General features: G+C 42.2%; 1 protein-coding gene across 8 annotated transcripts in view; it reads left to right on the top strand.

Moving 5' to 3' along the window:
• Positions 1-3,880: 3,880 nt before the first annotated feature.
• The window catches only part of LOC146664117 (BAR/IMD domain-containing adapter protein 2-like), a 72,899-nt gene continuing 62,231 nt past the window's right edge, over positions 3,881-14,548 (top strand). For 4 of the 8 annotated variants that reach the window (XM_085417150.1, XM_085417148.1, XM_085417155.1 and 1 more), the window contains exon 1: positions 3,882-4,563. In XM_085417150.1, coding sequence (XP_085273276.1) covers positions 4,489-4,563 — 75 coding nt within the window. In that variant the 5' untranslated portion in view covers positions 3,882-4,488. Of the gene's footprint in view, positions 4,564-14,548 lie in introns of all 8 variants that reach the window. The other 4 variants (XM_085417147.1, XM_085417154.1, XM_085417151.1 and 1 more) reach the window with 2 other exon arrangements.

Raw genomic sequence — 14,548 nt, 5'->3', positions numbered from 1 at the left:
TCTTTAAAGTAACGATTGGCATTTCATCAGTGCTATAAAAGAAGGGGAGACTGTTGACGAGCCCTCACCATCCTCTTTAATTTCATCAGAGTAGGAGGCACAAGTTTAATGATCTGTGTTATTATAAATCTCAATGATTGGTCTGTTTTATGGTTTGCAACCTGATTTGTCATATTTTTGAATCAATATTAAAGATTAAAGGCCTTTAAAGTCTTAATATTAAAAAAACAAACAAAAAAACACACATAATGAATCTGTTACCCCCCCATTCTGTGGCTTCTAGCATGTATGACTAGCATGTATGAAAAGTACAGGCCCACCATGACCTTGCTCTGCTATTGTTCTGAAGGTGATCGAAGCTCATTCAGCTAAGGACAAAGCATCAGATAGATAGGGAGACATTAAATGTTCCCATCTCTAACCTTGAACCATTCTCTCCGACAAAGCCGATGTATTGACGAGTCTGAAATAGCCCGAATTGCTTTTGTTCACTTCACACTGTTTTTTTTTTTTTTTTTTTTTTTTTTTGAATGGACTGAATCCACTCTGACTGTGCACTACAAGCCTTTTCGGAGGTGTGTGGGAGTGGGCGGCGCACAGACTGAATGTCAGAGCGCCGCGCTTGCTGATGAATCACAGACGTGGATCTAAAGCTGAGAGAAAAAGCCTGAGAGGACGATGATGAGTAGGCTTCAGGTATGTAGGTGTGTATGTGTAACCTGCCCACCCGGAGTCTTGCCTACCTGATTACACCCCCACTGTACTGAATATACACACATGCAGAACTTTACTGAAGTGAAATGTAATTTTCAACAAGTTTATTTAAAGGCCCCAGTCCTAAAGGACAATTTTAAGTACTTTGTTTCCAAATTCTGACAAGTCACTTAATTTTTACACTGTTTCCTGTGTTCCCCTTTCAGTTGCCCGTTCACTTCCTATCATCTCTCCATTTTTGGCTGTCTAATAAAAGGATGAAAAGCCCCAGATTTATGAATAAAATGTCTCTAAATCACTAATTAGCTCACTAAAATGTTTTAAATGCTTAAAATGGACAAAAATACATTGGAAAGACATTACTTCTGGGCTGGTGCCTTCAGGTATGCTGATTGAAGCCACGTGGATACAGCTTCATATAATAGACCATGGATATACCACTCTGAGTGTCATCACAGTCCAATCTTAGCTTTTTTGAAACCAGAGGTCATGAAAATGTGTTAAATCTGACATAAATATGTAAACTGACACTACATCCTCATGCAGTAACAGGTCATCTGTTATAAAGTGAGCCCACCCTAATTTGTTCCCTGTTTTATTTACCTGTTTGACACTGACAGAGATCATAGCTGACATATAAAGATCATGCTGTGTAAAAAAAAACCATAAATTTGTCTGGAAAATCGTCAGCCTGTAAATTCATGAGATCACAGACCAAAGGAGCCAACGACTGTTTACTTCCATACAATCAGGCCTCCCATTTGCAACCAGATGTGTTGCTCCACGCTGGTTTTTATCAAGACTGCATGGTTAAATGGCCTTCATTTTCAGATCCAGAATCTGCATTGATCTCATAAGACAGCTCATAAGCGGTTTCATATGTTATATATTTAGAATAATACCAATCTTATCCTGCCAAAAACGTCACATCTCATAGATGTTTATTTTGTGGTTTGAACCCCAGCCTCAAGTAGAACCCAGTTTAAACCAAAAGAAAATTTAAAAAGTATGTGTAAAGGAACAACCTTCAGCAAACCAATGTACTAACTGAGACTATTTTTAGGGGCTATATGCTCATTTTGGATTAAATGCCAGAAATTTGTATCAGGGGCATCAAAAGACTGGATAAGTTTAATGGTTAAATGCTTTGTGTTGTTGTTGTTGTCATTTTATTAGTTTCAGGTCATCATTTTTGCCACTTCACGCCTGAGTTCAGTCTTAAGCCTCCAGCTTTGTTTATTTCTCAAACTACCCATAATTAATAATCAATGTCTTAAATAATTTGTGTACAATTATACTTCAGAATAGGTTGGATGTCAGCAAACATAATGGCAGCTCACATTCAATTACGGAAACTAATTGTGGGGATTGAATATTCACAGAGGACTAAATCAATAGCCTCGCTGACAGTGGGAAGGCTGCTGTTTGCTCCAGTGAAGACCAAACATGCCTGATTGATTTCCACTAAGTGTCTGCAGTTTGGTTTCCTCGGGACTCGCTCTAATCGGATGTGATGAACAAAACAAAATAAGTCTGTTCTGGTAGAGATCCACGGTGCCACTTTATTATCTGGTCTACAAGCTGCTCTTAAATATCTGCTCTATCTCACTAAACGAGAGAAAAAAAAGTGTTGCAGAAAAGAAAAAGGCATGACTGTCCTCTTTCGCACTTATCTTCTGTTATCTTCTGCTTCTGTCTCTTTTATTTAAATACATCCCCATTCAGCAGCTCTCAGATCGTGATGTGTGGGATTTCCCGGCCCACAATCCAGGGCTTACAAATCCAAGTAAATGTGGCTCCATCCCACTCATACCAACCAGAGCCCACTCACCCAACCGCCACACAAATATAGAGCAGGCACACATATGGGGCCACGGTAAAATCTTTCTCTGTTGTGGGTTTATTAAAACTTACATTTTCACAAAACAAACACACAAAAAAACCCTTTCCATTATCTTACAGCCCCTTTTATGTAGAGGGAAGACTGAGCCGGAGGGTCTAAATGACTGAAATAATAAACACAGACTGAATAAATCACTATAAGAATAGGGATACTGGAAAATGTAATATTTGTACCGACTAAATGGATGAAGATTGTTGCAGTTTCTGTATGGAGCTGCTCAGTCAGGTCTTGTGAATGGTTGTAGCAGAGGAGGCGTGGGGTGGCTGACACAGCAGAGCAGGTGTGGCTTCTTTAAAAGCCGTGCTGCATTTCTAGACTCAGTGCAAAGCATCATAACACAAGAGCACACTGACTGGTGGTTTCAGTCATGATGACTTACAATATTAATAATAATAACACAAATTATTGGCTAGAGGGCGAAGGAATCAGGTTTTATTACAATTATCATGAAAAAAAGATGCCTGATTACTGATAACTGAAACAAAAAAAATCACCCGACTTCAAGTCTTTAATGTCAAACAAGCTGTCTATACTCCCAAAAAGAAAAAAAGGTGATTCCTATAAAGTCTGTCAAACAGTACAAACCAGCCTTTACATTTTAAATGAGATTAGTGCTTTTTAGTAGGAGGAACTCAGCAGTGAAACCACCTGTCAGATTACCAACAGGGAAAAGCAGCTTCTAAAGCCATGAAAGAAAGCGTGTCAAAGTGTCTGTGCTAATTTAATTAAAAACTGTATTTTACTGCTAAATCTATCCATACATCCATCTATTCACCTCCACTTATCTAATTCAGGTTTGTGGGGGGCTGGAGACTTATCCCAGCTATCATAGAATAAGGTGTGGAGTACAGCTTGGACAAGCTGCCGCACTGTCAGGGGCTCTGCTGTATCCAGCTAAATCAGAATATAAGGACCAACTGTTTGATGTCATGATGACGATTTTAGGGTGGGTTCTTTCAGGGATGTTTACGTGATTTTTTTTATGTGGGGCCCATCCATTTTCTTTGTGTATCCAGTTCGTGGTTGCAGCTGGGCCAGAGCCCATCCCAGCTGTCATAGGACAAGAGGCAGGATACAGCCCAGACAGGCTGCCAATATATGGCAGGATTAACACAGAGAGACAGGAAACCGTTCACCCTCACACATTCACACCTACACCCAAGTCCCCAGTTAACCTAATGCACGTCTTTGGAAGGATGAAGCTGGACTACCAGAGAGGAACCAACCCAGATTTGGGGGACACTGATTAACTGTATTTAGGAGGACCACACCTTTTCTCCATACCTCCTCTGCCGTTTTGGGGTAGCACAGGTTTGGGGGTCCAAGCAAATTTTACGGAGGCCAGTGCCACCCCTGGACTCCATTTTGGCTCCGTCCTTGCTTTGTTCTCTTTTAGATCCACATGCCAAAATCCAGTTTTGAGATTTTTTAACAGAGCGTATTTCTTATTTTTAAATTAAATTAATGTCTGCTTATTGTTAGGCTAACATCCGTTTTATCCTTCCCCCAGGCTTCAATGTGATACGCTGGAGAATGATGGCTCCTGCCGCTTCATCCTTATGTACTGTTGTAATTTAGGTCGCAAGTTACTCTATTTCCCACCGCCCTTGAAAGCAGCACCGCCCCTCTCAGAGTGAGTCCGCCTCTGCGCTCCAACCGAGAGGCACCGACTGACTGACTGGCTGCGTGGGGAGCCGGTGTGGGCGCAGCGGAGGACTTTCCTATAAAAGCAGGGATCCCACGACCAGACGCGCTCTTCTCTCTCAGTGAACGGCAGACAGGAGCCGCTCTTTCCCGCGAACAGCTGTTTCATTCCCCTTGTTACAGTTCGGAAAACCCTCCCAGCCTCATCCGAAAGGAAATCTTAGTCTATGGTTCTGACTGACACGCCTACAAGGATGTCCCGGACCGACGAGGTGCACCGTATAACGGAGAATGTCTACAAGGTAAGCCGGGCTCTTTGGTAGTTTGTTTCGGATCCGCCGACCGTGCGTCCTTCTGCCGCTCGGAGACACCTGCTGCACCGGTGAACCGCGGCGTTTAGAGGACGCGCTCAGAGGAGAGACAGCGGATAACTTTGTCTCAGCTGACCTGCACTGTGTCTTACCACTGTAGTAATAGAAGTGCCGGTTTATATATGCTGTGAAGGAATTTACTGATAAAGGAAATGCGTCCTGAACAGCTCAAGTTTATTCATCGTTTTCCTACAGCTGATGCTCTGAGTTTGAACTGTTTGAGACGGATTTTAGTCTCAAAATTCTTACAGGTGAATAATTTGTCCTGTTTTAGCCTATAACGTGTTATAAGTGATAATAAATCAGAGTCAGACCAGTCAAATCAGCAAAGTCACATTACAGCGATTAATAATGTTAGGAGTAACAAATTCCAGGTAGATAATCAATGACTCGAGGTGTAATTGATTTAAATTGCTTGGCACGGAGTATTTGATTTGCCTTAGGGTTGAGGGAAAGGGTTGAACTGTGCCCAATGCTACAATGCTACATTTGCAATAATGATGAGGGAGCCAGTTATGTAAATGCTGCAAACTGACAGTTTGCCCTGGGGTGATTTATTTCAACACTATGCAGAGCAGAAGCTGTCAGCCTCAGTGGTAAATCCTGCTGTGAGCAGGTGAACTTGACATTATCTGCCTCAGTGAGACTGATCATTAATTTATGGAGTCTGCGCATCCTAAAAGGGGTCCCCGTTGGTCCCAGCAGTCTTCACATTTGGGCTTTTTTTCTTAAGGTGTCTGTGCTGTTGATAGTTGGATCACTTCAGAGAGAAAGGACAGAGTCATTATCAGCATGGTGGTATTTGTAAAAGTCAACTGTAATTTTGCACTCTGGATGCCCCAAATTGGCATTCAATTTGGGATCTGAAATGCTGGTTGGAAAAGTCATGCTCAAGGTTTTGCTCTGCAGAAAAGAAAACAAACTGCTTCTCGGTGTCAGAGGTTTCTTAAATATCTCAGCATGCGCTGAGCAGACCACCCTGCACTTGTTGAAAGATGAGAGGCAAAACGTGGCAAATGATTATGTCCTCCATTTTTATTTCCACAACAAAGCCCCTTTTCAGCAGTGTCTGTGGTGGAGGTGGAGAAGTGTTACTCTTGACTTTCACTGCACTCAGGGCAGCTTTCCAGGCGAGGTAGATTTCAGCAAGGGAAGTACGACAAGGGCTTTCCTTTTATGTGAGGAGACTTGTCACCGTTCCATACGCCTCCACAAAAATGCTCAGAGAGAAGAGTCGGAGTGCCTAAAAGCTTCTTCGTGCAGGACACGACTTGGTGGATGCAGGAGGAGAAGGGCATGTGTGCTTACTGAGCCAAAGGTGTACTTGAAGGGGGGTTTGGTTCAGCGAGAGTTCATGGTTCCTTGTGTGACAGAGGCGGGATGGTGTAACATGACATTACCATTTAGGCTGCCAAGGAAATGATAGGAATTTTTTCAGACTGGGGCTGACTTCAGCCAACACACAGATACACAAACCCTCAAAAGACTCTAACAAGGGATCAGAGGGGCACAAGCAGGAGGCTAGCTGCCTTATGTTGCGACCTGTGGGTGGGTTCTATAGCCTGAGCTGGATAGAAAACTGCAGAGAGGAGGAGGAGGAGGTGGAAGATGATGAAGGAGGATAGGTAAAAAAAATGGTGGTTGCGTGATGGAGAAGTGGGCAGTCTTGTGATAGGTTTATTAGTCAGTTGATGACAAATTATCTTACTATAAATACTATAAATACAATACTTTAAATTGCATTTCTGATGTGATACTGATACCTTCTACTAATCTGATCCCGGGGTTACATTAACAAGCTGTCCCTCCAGAGCCTAGCTTTGTGACTTCAAACACACCAAATCAATGCATATTGTTAAATATATTCATTCATATTTAAAAGCAAAATAATGAAAGACAACTTAGTAAAGATTTTAAAAAGTGTTTTGCACTAGTTTGTTTTTAGCTCAGTGTGAGAGTCTTTACTGCCTAGAAAGCCACAAGAGATTACGCCGCATGTTTACAACAGAAGAGTTTAATGTCAAATACTCTTCCTGATGCAACCCCAAAGGGAATTTGTGTCTGTGGCGAATGTGTTAACCGCTAAACCAGGGATGTTTCATTTTGCATCAAGGCCACATGCAGCCCCCTTTATTTAGTTTTTACTGGGGTGAAGCAGTAAAACTGCCCTTTCTGTCAGTGTAAAGAGGTTTATCTGCACAGTTAATCCCCAGAATATCTTAATAATATGAAAAAGAAGTGCACTTGCAACAGAACATCTCAGTTTTCCTACATAATAAAGAAATGCCGCTGTAGTAAATCTGTCAGCACATTTCTTTGGGCTTAAATCTTTGCTTAATGGTGATGGGGGTGGTCTTCTTTATCTGCGAAGTGGTCCAGTAGGCCAGATTGGAGCAGGCCTTATGTTTGATACCCCCCACTACACCATTGGAAAGACATGTACAGCATGGTGATGTTAATTGCAGCCATTTTAGTCTCTCCTTCCTCTGTGATTGCACCTCCTCACACACGGAGTGGAGCAGACAAGGAAATGAAACGCCTCCAAACTGCTGACTCTTTGCTGTTCCCTTTCCCCACACTCTCGCTCCTGCTGAGGTGTGTCGTAGTAAAAACAGAACTGACCTGATGTGACTGGACAGCTCCGTTGATTGACTCCGTTTTTAAAAGAAGTTTTTGTTGGATAAGTCAGGCAAACCGAATGTGCCGCTGACCCTTTGGTCATAAGAAATGTCAGATAAACTGCCAAATGTTTATCACAAGTAAACTTATGTTGGATTAAAAAGATGAAAAAGAAAAAATGTGACCATCAGTTTCAGCTTCTGTGAAAATCTGTGTTAGGATGCGGTTTTGTCTTGTCCAAAGAACGCCCTGCTCAGGGGTCGGGTATGAAAATGCCAACCTGCAGAAATGCAGCTCTGGGTTTTCTTCCTGTCATCAGCAGGCTGAAGCAGAGCGCTGCTGCCAGTCTGACCCCTGATGGGGGGCTGACTGTAGGAGGCTGATGCTCACTGGTGTGGCAGTTGGTAGTGTAATGGCAGGCCTATTGCTGGTCCAATGAGCTTTGTGTGGGACTGCTAAAGAAACTAACAGGTCTTTATTAATTCATTATAAGCGTGGAAGATGAAAAGGCCTGAAGGTGCTCGCTTCAACGCTCACGTCTGTTTCTCCACCGAGGAAAGAAGACGCAGACAGGATGACAGGAATGCACTCCTGTGGTGTTAGGATGGTGATCATCTCTTACAGAACATGATATTGCGGTAAAGTGTCTAACAGCATGTACCCACAGAGGGCATGCCTCTGTGTAAAGTCCCCAGTTTAAATTAGACTTTGACTTGCCTTTAATGATTGAAAACATTAGTTCGGCTACACCAATTCAGTGATGCACATTCATAGACGATTAGCTGAGAGGCTGATTGAATCTTATCATGTTCTGGTTATGTCCAGGTTATTCCACCTTTTCCTCAGACTGAGTATTTGCATGTTTTATCTAAGTGTGTTTGAAAAAGCTTTATTAGTTATTGATATGAAGTGGATACAATTTATAGAACAGAAAACAGTCCGAGAAAGGTGTTATTTGTACTTTGGGGCAAAAAATACTTCTTTTTGTTTTAATGTGTCAGTGTTGGTGAGCGGCTGCCTTTAATTGCCACATGGAGGTGGATTTAATTATGAGTGGAGAAAGGTCACCCATTATTCTGCTCAATGGTGGCCAAAGACTAAAACGTGAGTGTTTATTTAGAAAGTTTATGTTCCTCCATTGTGCATCGTACTTGGTAACAAGCAGTTATGAAGAGAATCCCTCTTCCCCCAGAAGACATCCATGGCAGGTGAGTGCTTTAAGAAAGTAATAAGAAAATAACCTGTGTATGCTCTTTTGGAATAACAATAAAGCATTCATCATCTCCATCTAGTTGACTTGAGGAGTGACAGTAATGGTTTTGCTCTGCAGCTCGCAGAACAACAAGTGTGATAAGCTGCTGCAGTCCAAGATGCTCTTTAGCAGCGGCTGAACTTTGAAAATACAACTTTGAGGACTGTCTGCTAGTAATTTGATGTTGTTCTTTTATAGGGTTGAAAACTGTAATTAAATTACAGATGTCATTGTGAAGCTGTTAACACACCTCCAAGAGTATTATGTGGTAAATACGATGGTTGTTTTTAATCCTTTGTGTTTCTAGCACACAATGACCCTTTGGTGGATGAACGCTGGTTTTGTTTTCTCTGCCTCCTGTTGTTTTCTTTGTTTGCCTGACTGTTAGCTGCCGGAGCAAAATAAGTTGGACTCAACAGCAGAAGACCAAAGTCTTAACCTCTCTGCTCTGCTGCTGAAATGCAAGATGCTGAATCTAATTTTTGGATGACTCACATCAGTGGATGCGAGTGAGTGTGTGTGGGCAGTAGTGCCTCATGACTATATGTGTGTGTTTCACTTGTTTGTCAGCTCCCGTACTGTACTGCGAGAGTGGCTGGCACTGTGCGTTTTGTTTTTTTCTGATGTGAGATTGCACATCATCACAGAGCCAAACTATGAAGTGAAGTTATCGGTCTGTGTGGATTGAAATGTCAAGAAAAAAGTCCCAGAGGACTGTGTGTAGATACTACACGGAGACGCGTTTGCTACCCACTGACAGTGTGTGTACACTGTGTTTCCTCGGGTTGTTGTGGTTGCTGAACAAATGCCATCTGTATGTTTGATCAGGAGTGTATTCAGCCAAGCATTGTAATCCCAGGAGTACTGCAGGCTCAGGTTGTTGAATGAAGCTCGAGTGTCAGGGCGAGGCTGCCTCGATTGTTTCAGGTGTTTGATGGTGAGAGTGGACTAAAGGGAGATCAGTAGGTCAGTTGATGTTTTTTTGTGGTGTGTTTGTGGTATTTGTATATGCATTGAGCCATTTTAAAGTTTTTCTACTGGCCACACAGCACAAGTTGTGTGTTTGAAAGACCACATAATACCTTATCAATGCGTTAGAGCACTTTGCTCTCAGATTGCGGCCTTACTTGTGGTTCCTAGATTATTTCAAAGTAGAATGGGAGGCAGAGCCTTCAGCTTTCAGGCCCTTCTTCTGTGAGATCAGCTCCCAATTCGGATTTCAGAGGCAGACACTATCTCTACTTTTAAGATTAGGCTTAAAACTTTCCTTTTTGATAAAGCATATAGGCTGGATCAGGTGACCCTGCTGCTGGGGGATTCCCATGATGCACTTGGTGTTTCTCTTTCCCCTCTGTGTTTATGCTTCACTCTGCATTTAATCATTAGCAATTATTAAACTCTGGCTCTCTCTCATGTAGTTTGCCTTTTGTCCTATCTGCCTCCCATCAACCCCCAATCAACTGGCAAATCACAACAACAGTTGCCTCAAGGTGCTTTATATTGTAAGGTAAAGACGCTAGAATAGAACGAGGACTCGCTCATGGGGGGGTTGTTTGAGGTTTGGACAATATAAAAGCGACTGTTATGGTCATTTGGCACCGATGGACCGATCTCAACGAAACGCTGTACAAAGTAATTATTAATATCTATATGTTGTTCACTGCTTTTTATAGTGAACAAGCTGGAACATATACAGAGTCCTGCTTCTGTAAGTGTTTGGATTTGGACTGTTGGTTGAGCCATACCAGGAATCAAAAGATTCTGTTTTTCAGTTAACAAAAGAAAAATCATAGATTCATTGATAAAAATACGTGATAACTTCATGCCTTGTTTTGTTGCTTAAAGCAGAACTGCAGTGAATGATTTTCTGAGGAGAAATTATTATTTGAGGCAGTTGTCAAAAGACAGGATTGAAATGTAGACAGGCGCTTGTTTGCTTCCCTGTGAGATATACAAGTGATGAAAGAAACCATCCCACCTCTGATTCTCCTGTTATTGACAGAAGCTTTCAAAGTGTCTCAATTGCAGCATCAATCTCTCCTTAAGATGCTATGTTAGTTTTTGTATTGCCTGACTGTCACCAGAGAATGTTATCAACCGATTGGAGTCATAAATCCTCCGTAAAATACTGTCGTACTATCAGGTCCAACTTCCGAAAGACATAAGGCAGTCCTCCTACTAAGCCCAAAGTATTTGTTCTCCAGGGAGGATTTTTTGTCGCGTGTGCGTGTTTTGGGAGTGTTGTGAGTAATACTACCGAACACTTTATCCCTACTGTCACACGTACAATCTGTTCAGGTTTTTTTCTCTATGAACACAGACTTTTCAGTTTAGCCAAGTGGACGAATAAGCAGAGAACTGCTATCAACATTAATCGTTTCTGGTTATTTTTAGAACTTCTGTTCTTTGTACCACAACCTCTTTTTGTTTTATTAGTTCATTGCTTTCTTATTAGAGTTCTCACCTCAGCTCATAAGCACCACAGGTGAGAAGCAGGACATCTGCCAGGAAATTGAACCTTAAAGGTTAGCAGTGGATTGACTGAGGAAGTGAAGGGTTTTTGGCAGAGACCTCTCAGCAGGATTTCCACCTCCTCCTTCTTTCACACCACAAAAGGATATTTCTGGGTCGAGTCCCACCTCTGTACTGATCGGGTAGATTAAACCAGTCTGGTCATTTTTCCTTTTGTTCACATTTGAAAGGTTGTCTGAGGTGAAAACAAGCCTCCGGCCTCTTTGCTCATGTGCATAAAAACCTATTGAATCCAGATGCTTTGCTTAGGCCAGATTACTCCAGTGTAATTGTTTCAAACCAGTGATTTTCTTCTCTGATTAGTCACAGTGCTTTCAGCTCTTTTGTCTCTGTTCAGCGTTATATCGCAGGCTTTGTGCTTCAGTCCCTGCAGAAAACTGTGCCTCCTCAAGCTTCAGGGTTTGTTCTAGCTTTGTGTGTCTTGTCACTGATCGTTGGGCAGCAGTCGTGTTTGTGAGCGTCACAGTGACGGTCTCTGACAGCGTTGTGGGGTGTGTGATGGTGTTATGTAAGATGGGAGCGGTGCAGGTAGAAGGGGATGCAGTTATGCACATGTTTGATATAAAAGTTAATTTAATTTATGTTTTCAGAGTCACGGCTAACACTCTGTGGCGCTTTTATTTGTTGTGCATTGACTGATTTAATGTATAGTACATCTTCATGAAAGTGGAGCAGCTAAAGTGTCTGATGCTTATGTGCATATGAGCACTGGACAAACAACCTAGTTGTAGGGCTGCAAAACTTTTTGAAAAATTGTGTGCAAAAAGCCAAAAAAATAAAAATGCAGAGCTAAAGAGGATTGCTTAAAAAGCATGCTTACAGTTAGCATGCAGCTCACAAGAGTGCCAGATGCCAAGAATTTGCCGATCCTAAATTTCCACAGTTTCTCTATTTACACAGATCTCGCAGGTATTAATATGATGGTACAATTTCAGTTTCTGTCAAATAGTCATTGCTTTTATTAAATTTGCATCAGCAGTTTGGTGCAACTGCAGCTTACAGTACTTCAGGACAGTATTTCTTAGCTTTAGTGGTTTAAAAAACACTTCGAGCATGAAACCAACAGTAATGTACCCTAATGCTTCACTTATGATGCTTAATGCATCTGTTGCTGTTTATTGTTATTTATGTACATCTACTTTCTTCGTTTTTGCGAGAAATCCCATACAAGATGATTTCACACAAGAACACACGTGTTCTACTGCTTGTTAACACAAATATCTAATCAGCCAATCACATGCCAGCAACTCAATGCATTCACACATGTAGACATGGTCAAGGAAACTTGGTGAAGTTTAAACTGAGCATGAGAAAGAAACTGAATTTAAGTGAATTTGAATACATTTGGAGTATTTTCAGAAACTGCTGTAATTTACAGAAAACACTCTCAAAAAGTGAGCAGCAGTTTTGGATAATGAACAGACTGCTTTGAGCTGATAAAAAGGCAACAGTAACTCAAATAAGCACTCATGACAACCAAAATATGCAGATGATCATCTCTGAATGTATAGAACATTGTTGTTGGAGGCCAGCGGGCTACAGCAGCAGAAGAACACAGTAGGTGTCACTTCTGTCAGTTAAGAACAGGAAACTGAGGCTACAGTTCGCAGGGGCTCACCAAAATTGGACAATAGAAGATCCAGGGGTGGGGCTTCTGTTGGCTGCTTCCAGCAGGATAACACATCAAAGCTCAGATCATCTCAAACTGCTTTCTTGAACATGACGGTGAGTTCAAATGACCTCCACAGTCAGCAGATCTCAATCCAATAGAGCACCTTTGGGATGTGGTAGAATGGAAGATTGGCATCACGTGTGCAGCTCATAAATCTGCAGCAGCTGTGTGATGCAGTCACATCAGTAAGGTTAAAAATCTGTGAGGATGTTTCCAGCACCTTGTTTAATCTGTGCTATGGAGAGTTAAAGGTCTTCTGGAGGTAAACGGATATCCAGCAACGTGTACCTAATAAAGTGACCGGTTGAGCTCAAGAAGGTAGTGAGTGTTTGTTAATAACGGTAATAATTTTACAGCTGCAAACTCAGTTTTTTCTTCAATTTTCAGCTCTGCCTGTTTAACCCCGGCTCAGTACTGAGTGTCGAAAGAAGACCTTCCTCTTTTCCTCACAGGGCAGATGATGTTTAAGATGGCTAGCAGCTGTAGCTAAGCATTTTACTTTGTTAATATTGTGCATGTTTGGCTAGTCATCTGTGGGAGTAAGAAGAACACCCACAAAGAACAAAATGTACCCAGAAAAACGAGATGCTTTTTGTGTTTCAGCCATTTTACCTCTTAAATGTGTGGACTTAAAATTCTTAGAAATATCAGTGAGCTGTGAGCATCCTTTGTGCTGTTTTACATTTCTTTACATAGACTACACAAACTGGACCCTAAATCAACATCCAGAAGACATCAGCTCAGTGCAGGTGCACAGTGCATGGAGTTGCACTCTGTATTATTTAGATTTCACCAACTGCTCTGTTACGACACAGCTTCCATAGCTGTCATACAACATAACTGCCGGCGTCTGCTGTGTGTTTGCAGCATGTCAGCAGCCTTTAGCACATCGGTAAGTTATCTAACTTGAGCTGGAGGGAGATAGATAAGGAGAGATGGAGGCTGCCAGGGAGCAGGGGCTTGGCAGAGGATGAAAGGAAAGTTGCAGGGATTGGATCTCAATAGAAAGAGTGTGAGGAGACAAGGGTGTGGATCCCCTGTTCTGCTCTTTTCTTTTCTTACACTAATTAGACTGTAATTAAAGGGGAAAGGCCTGAGGGGTGAAGAAAAAGCAGGTGTTTATGGAAGATTGCTGTATGTATGTATGTGTGCTTGTTCAATTGGAGATGTTGCTCTGGAGTGGCTTTTAAAGTGAAATTTGAGGTTGAGAGAAGAATAGAGGGGATGAAGATGTGCTTAGAGGGGTTTAAAAAGCAGAAATGTGTCATTATCTGATCCTTTCGTTACTAACATACACACACAGAGCCTCCTTTGAGATAAACGGCACATCTTGGCATCACACATGTGCTGATACGCTTTCATATGTTGTACCCTTGCGGAGAAAGCGGTGCCAAGATGAATCTTCTCCCGTCATTTTCAGATTTAAAACCTGACCTCGTTTACGGTGTTCATGAATACTTTGTGGGAACATATGTGATCGCGTGAACATGCATTCGTTCACGTGTAAATCTGAGAACAACTGGTGCACCGGCTGAATCAGATGCGTCACTGTGAGGCGATGACGATGATGATCTTCTTCCTTCAACACGGCAGCCGTGGAGACTCCCTCTCTTTCCATTACCCCCCCTTCCTCCCTCACGTCCTCGTTCTCGCCTCTCCTACCACCCCGTCAGCTTTCCTGTGGTATGAGCTGAACGTGAGGTGAATAAAAAAATGGGTTGCCCTGTCACGGAAGGGGGGAGATTCCAGCACTTCCATATATGGCTGCCGGAAGTTCACCCCTCCCTCACTCCTTCCAAAGCTGCATCTGTGGAATAGGGGGCGCTGACTCTCCTGCTGCT

The sequence above is a fragment of the Rhamphochromis longiceps genome, linkage group LG8 (genome assembly GCF_057381845.1).
Source record: "Rhamphochromis longiceps isolate RC_006_pf linkage group LG8, R_longiceps_female_GT1.1, whole genome shotgun sequence".
In the NCBI taxonomy this organism is placed as follows: domain Eukaryota; kingdom Metazoa; phylum Chordata; class Actinopteri; order Cichliformes; family Cichlidae; genus Rhamphochromis; species Rhamphochromis longiceps.
This window is presented reverse-complemented; position numbering and strand designations above follow the sequence as displayed.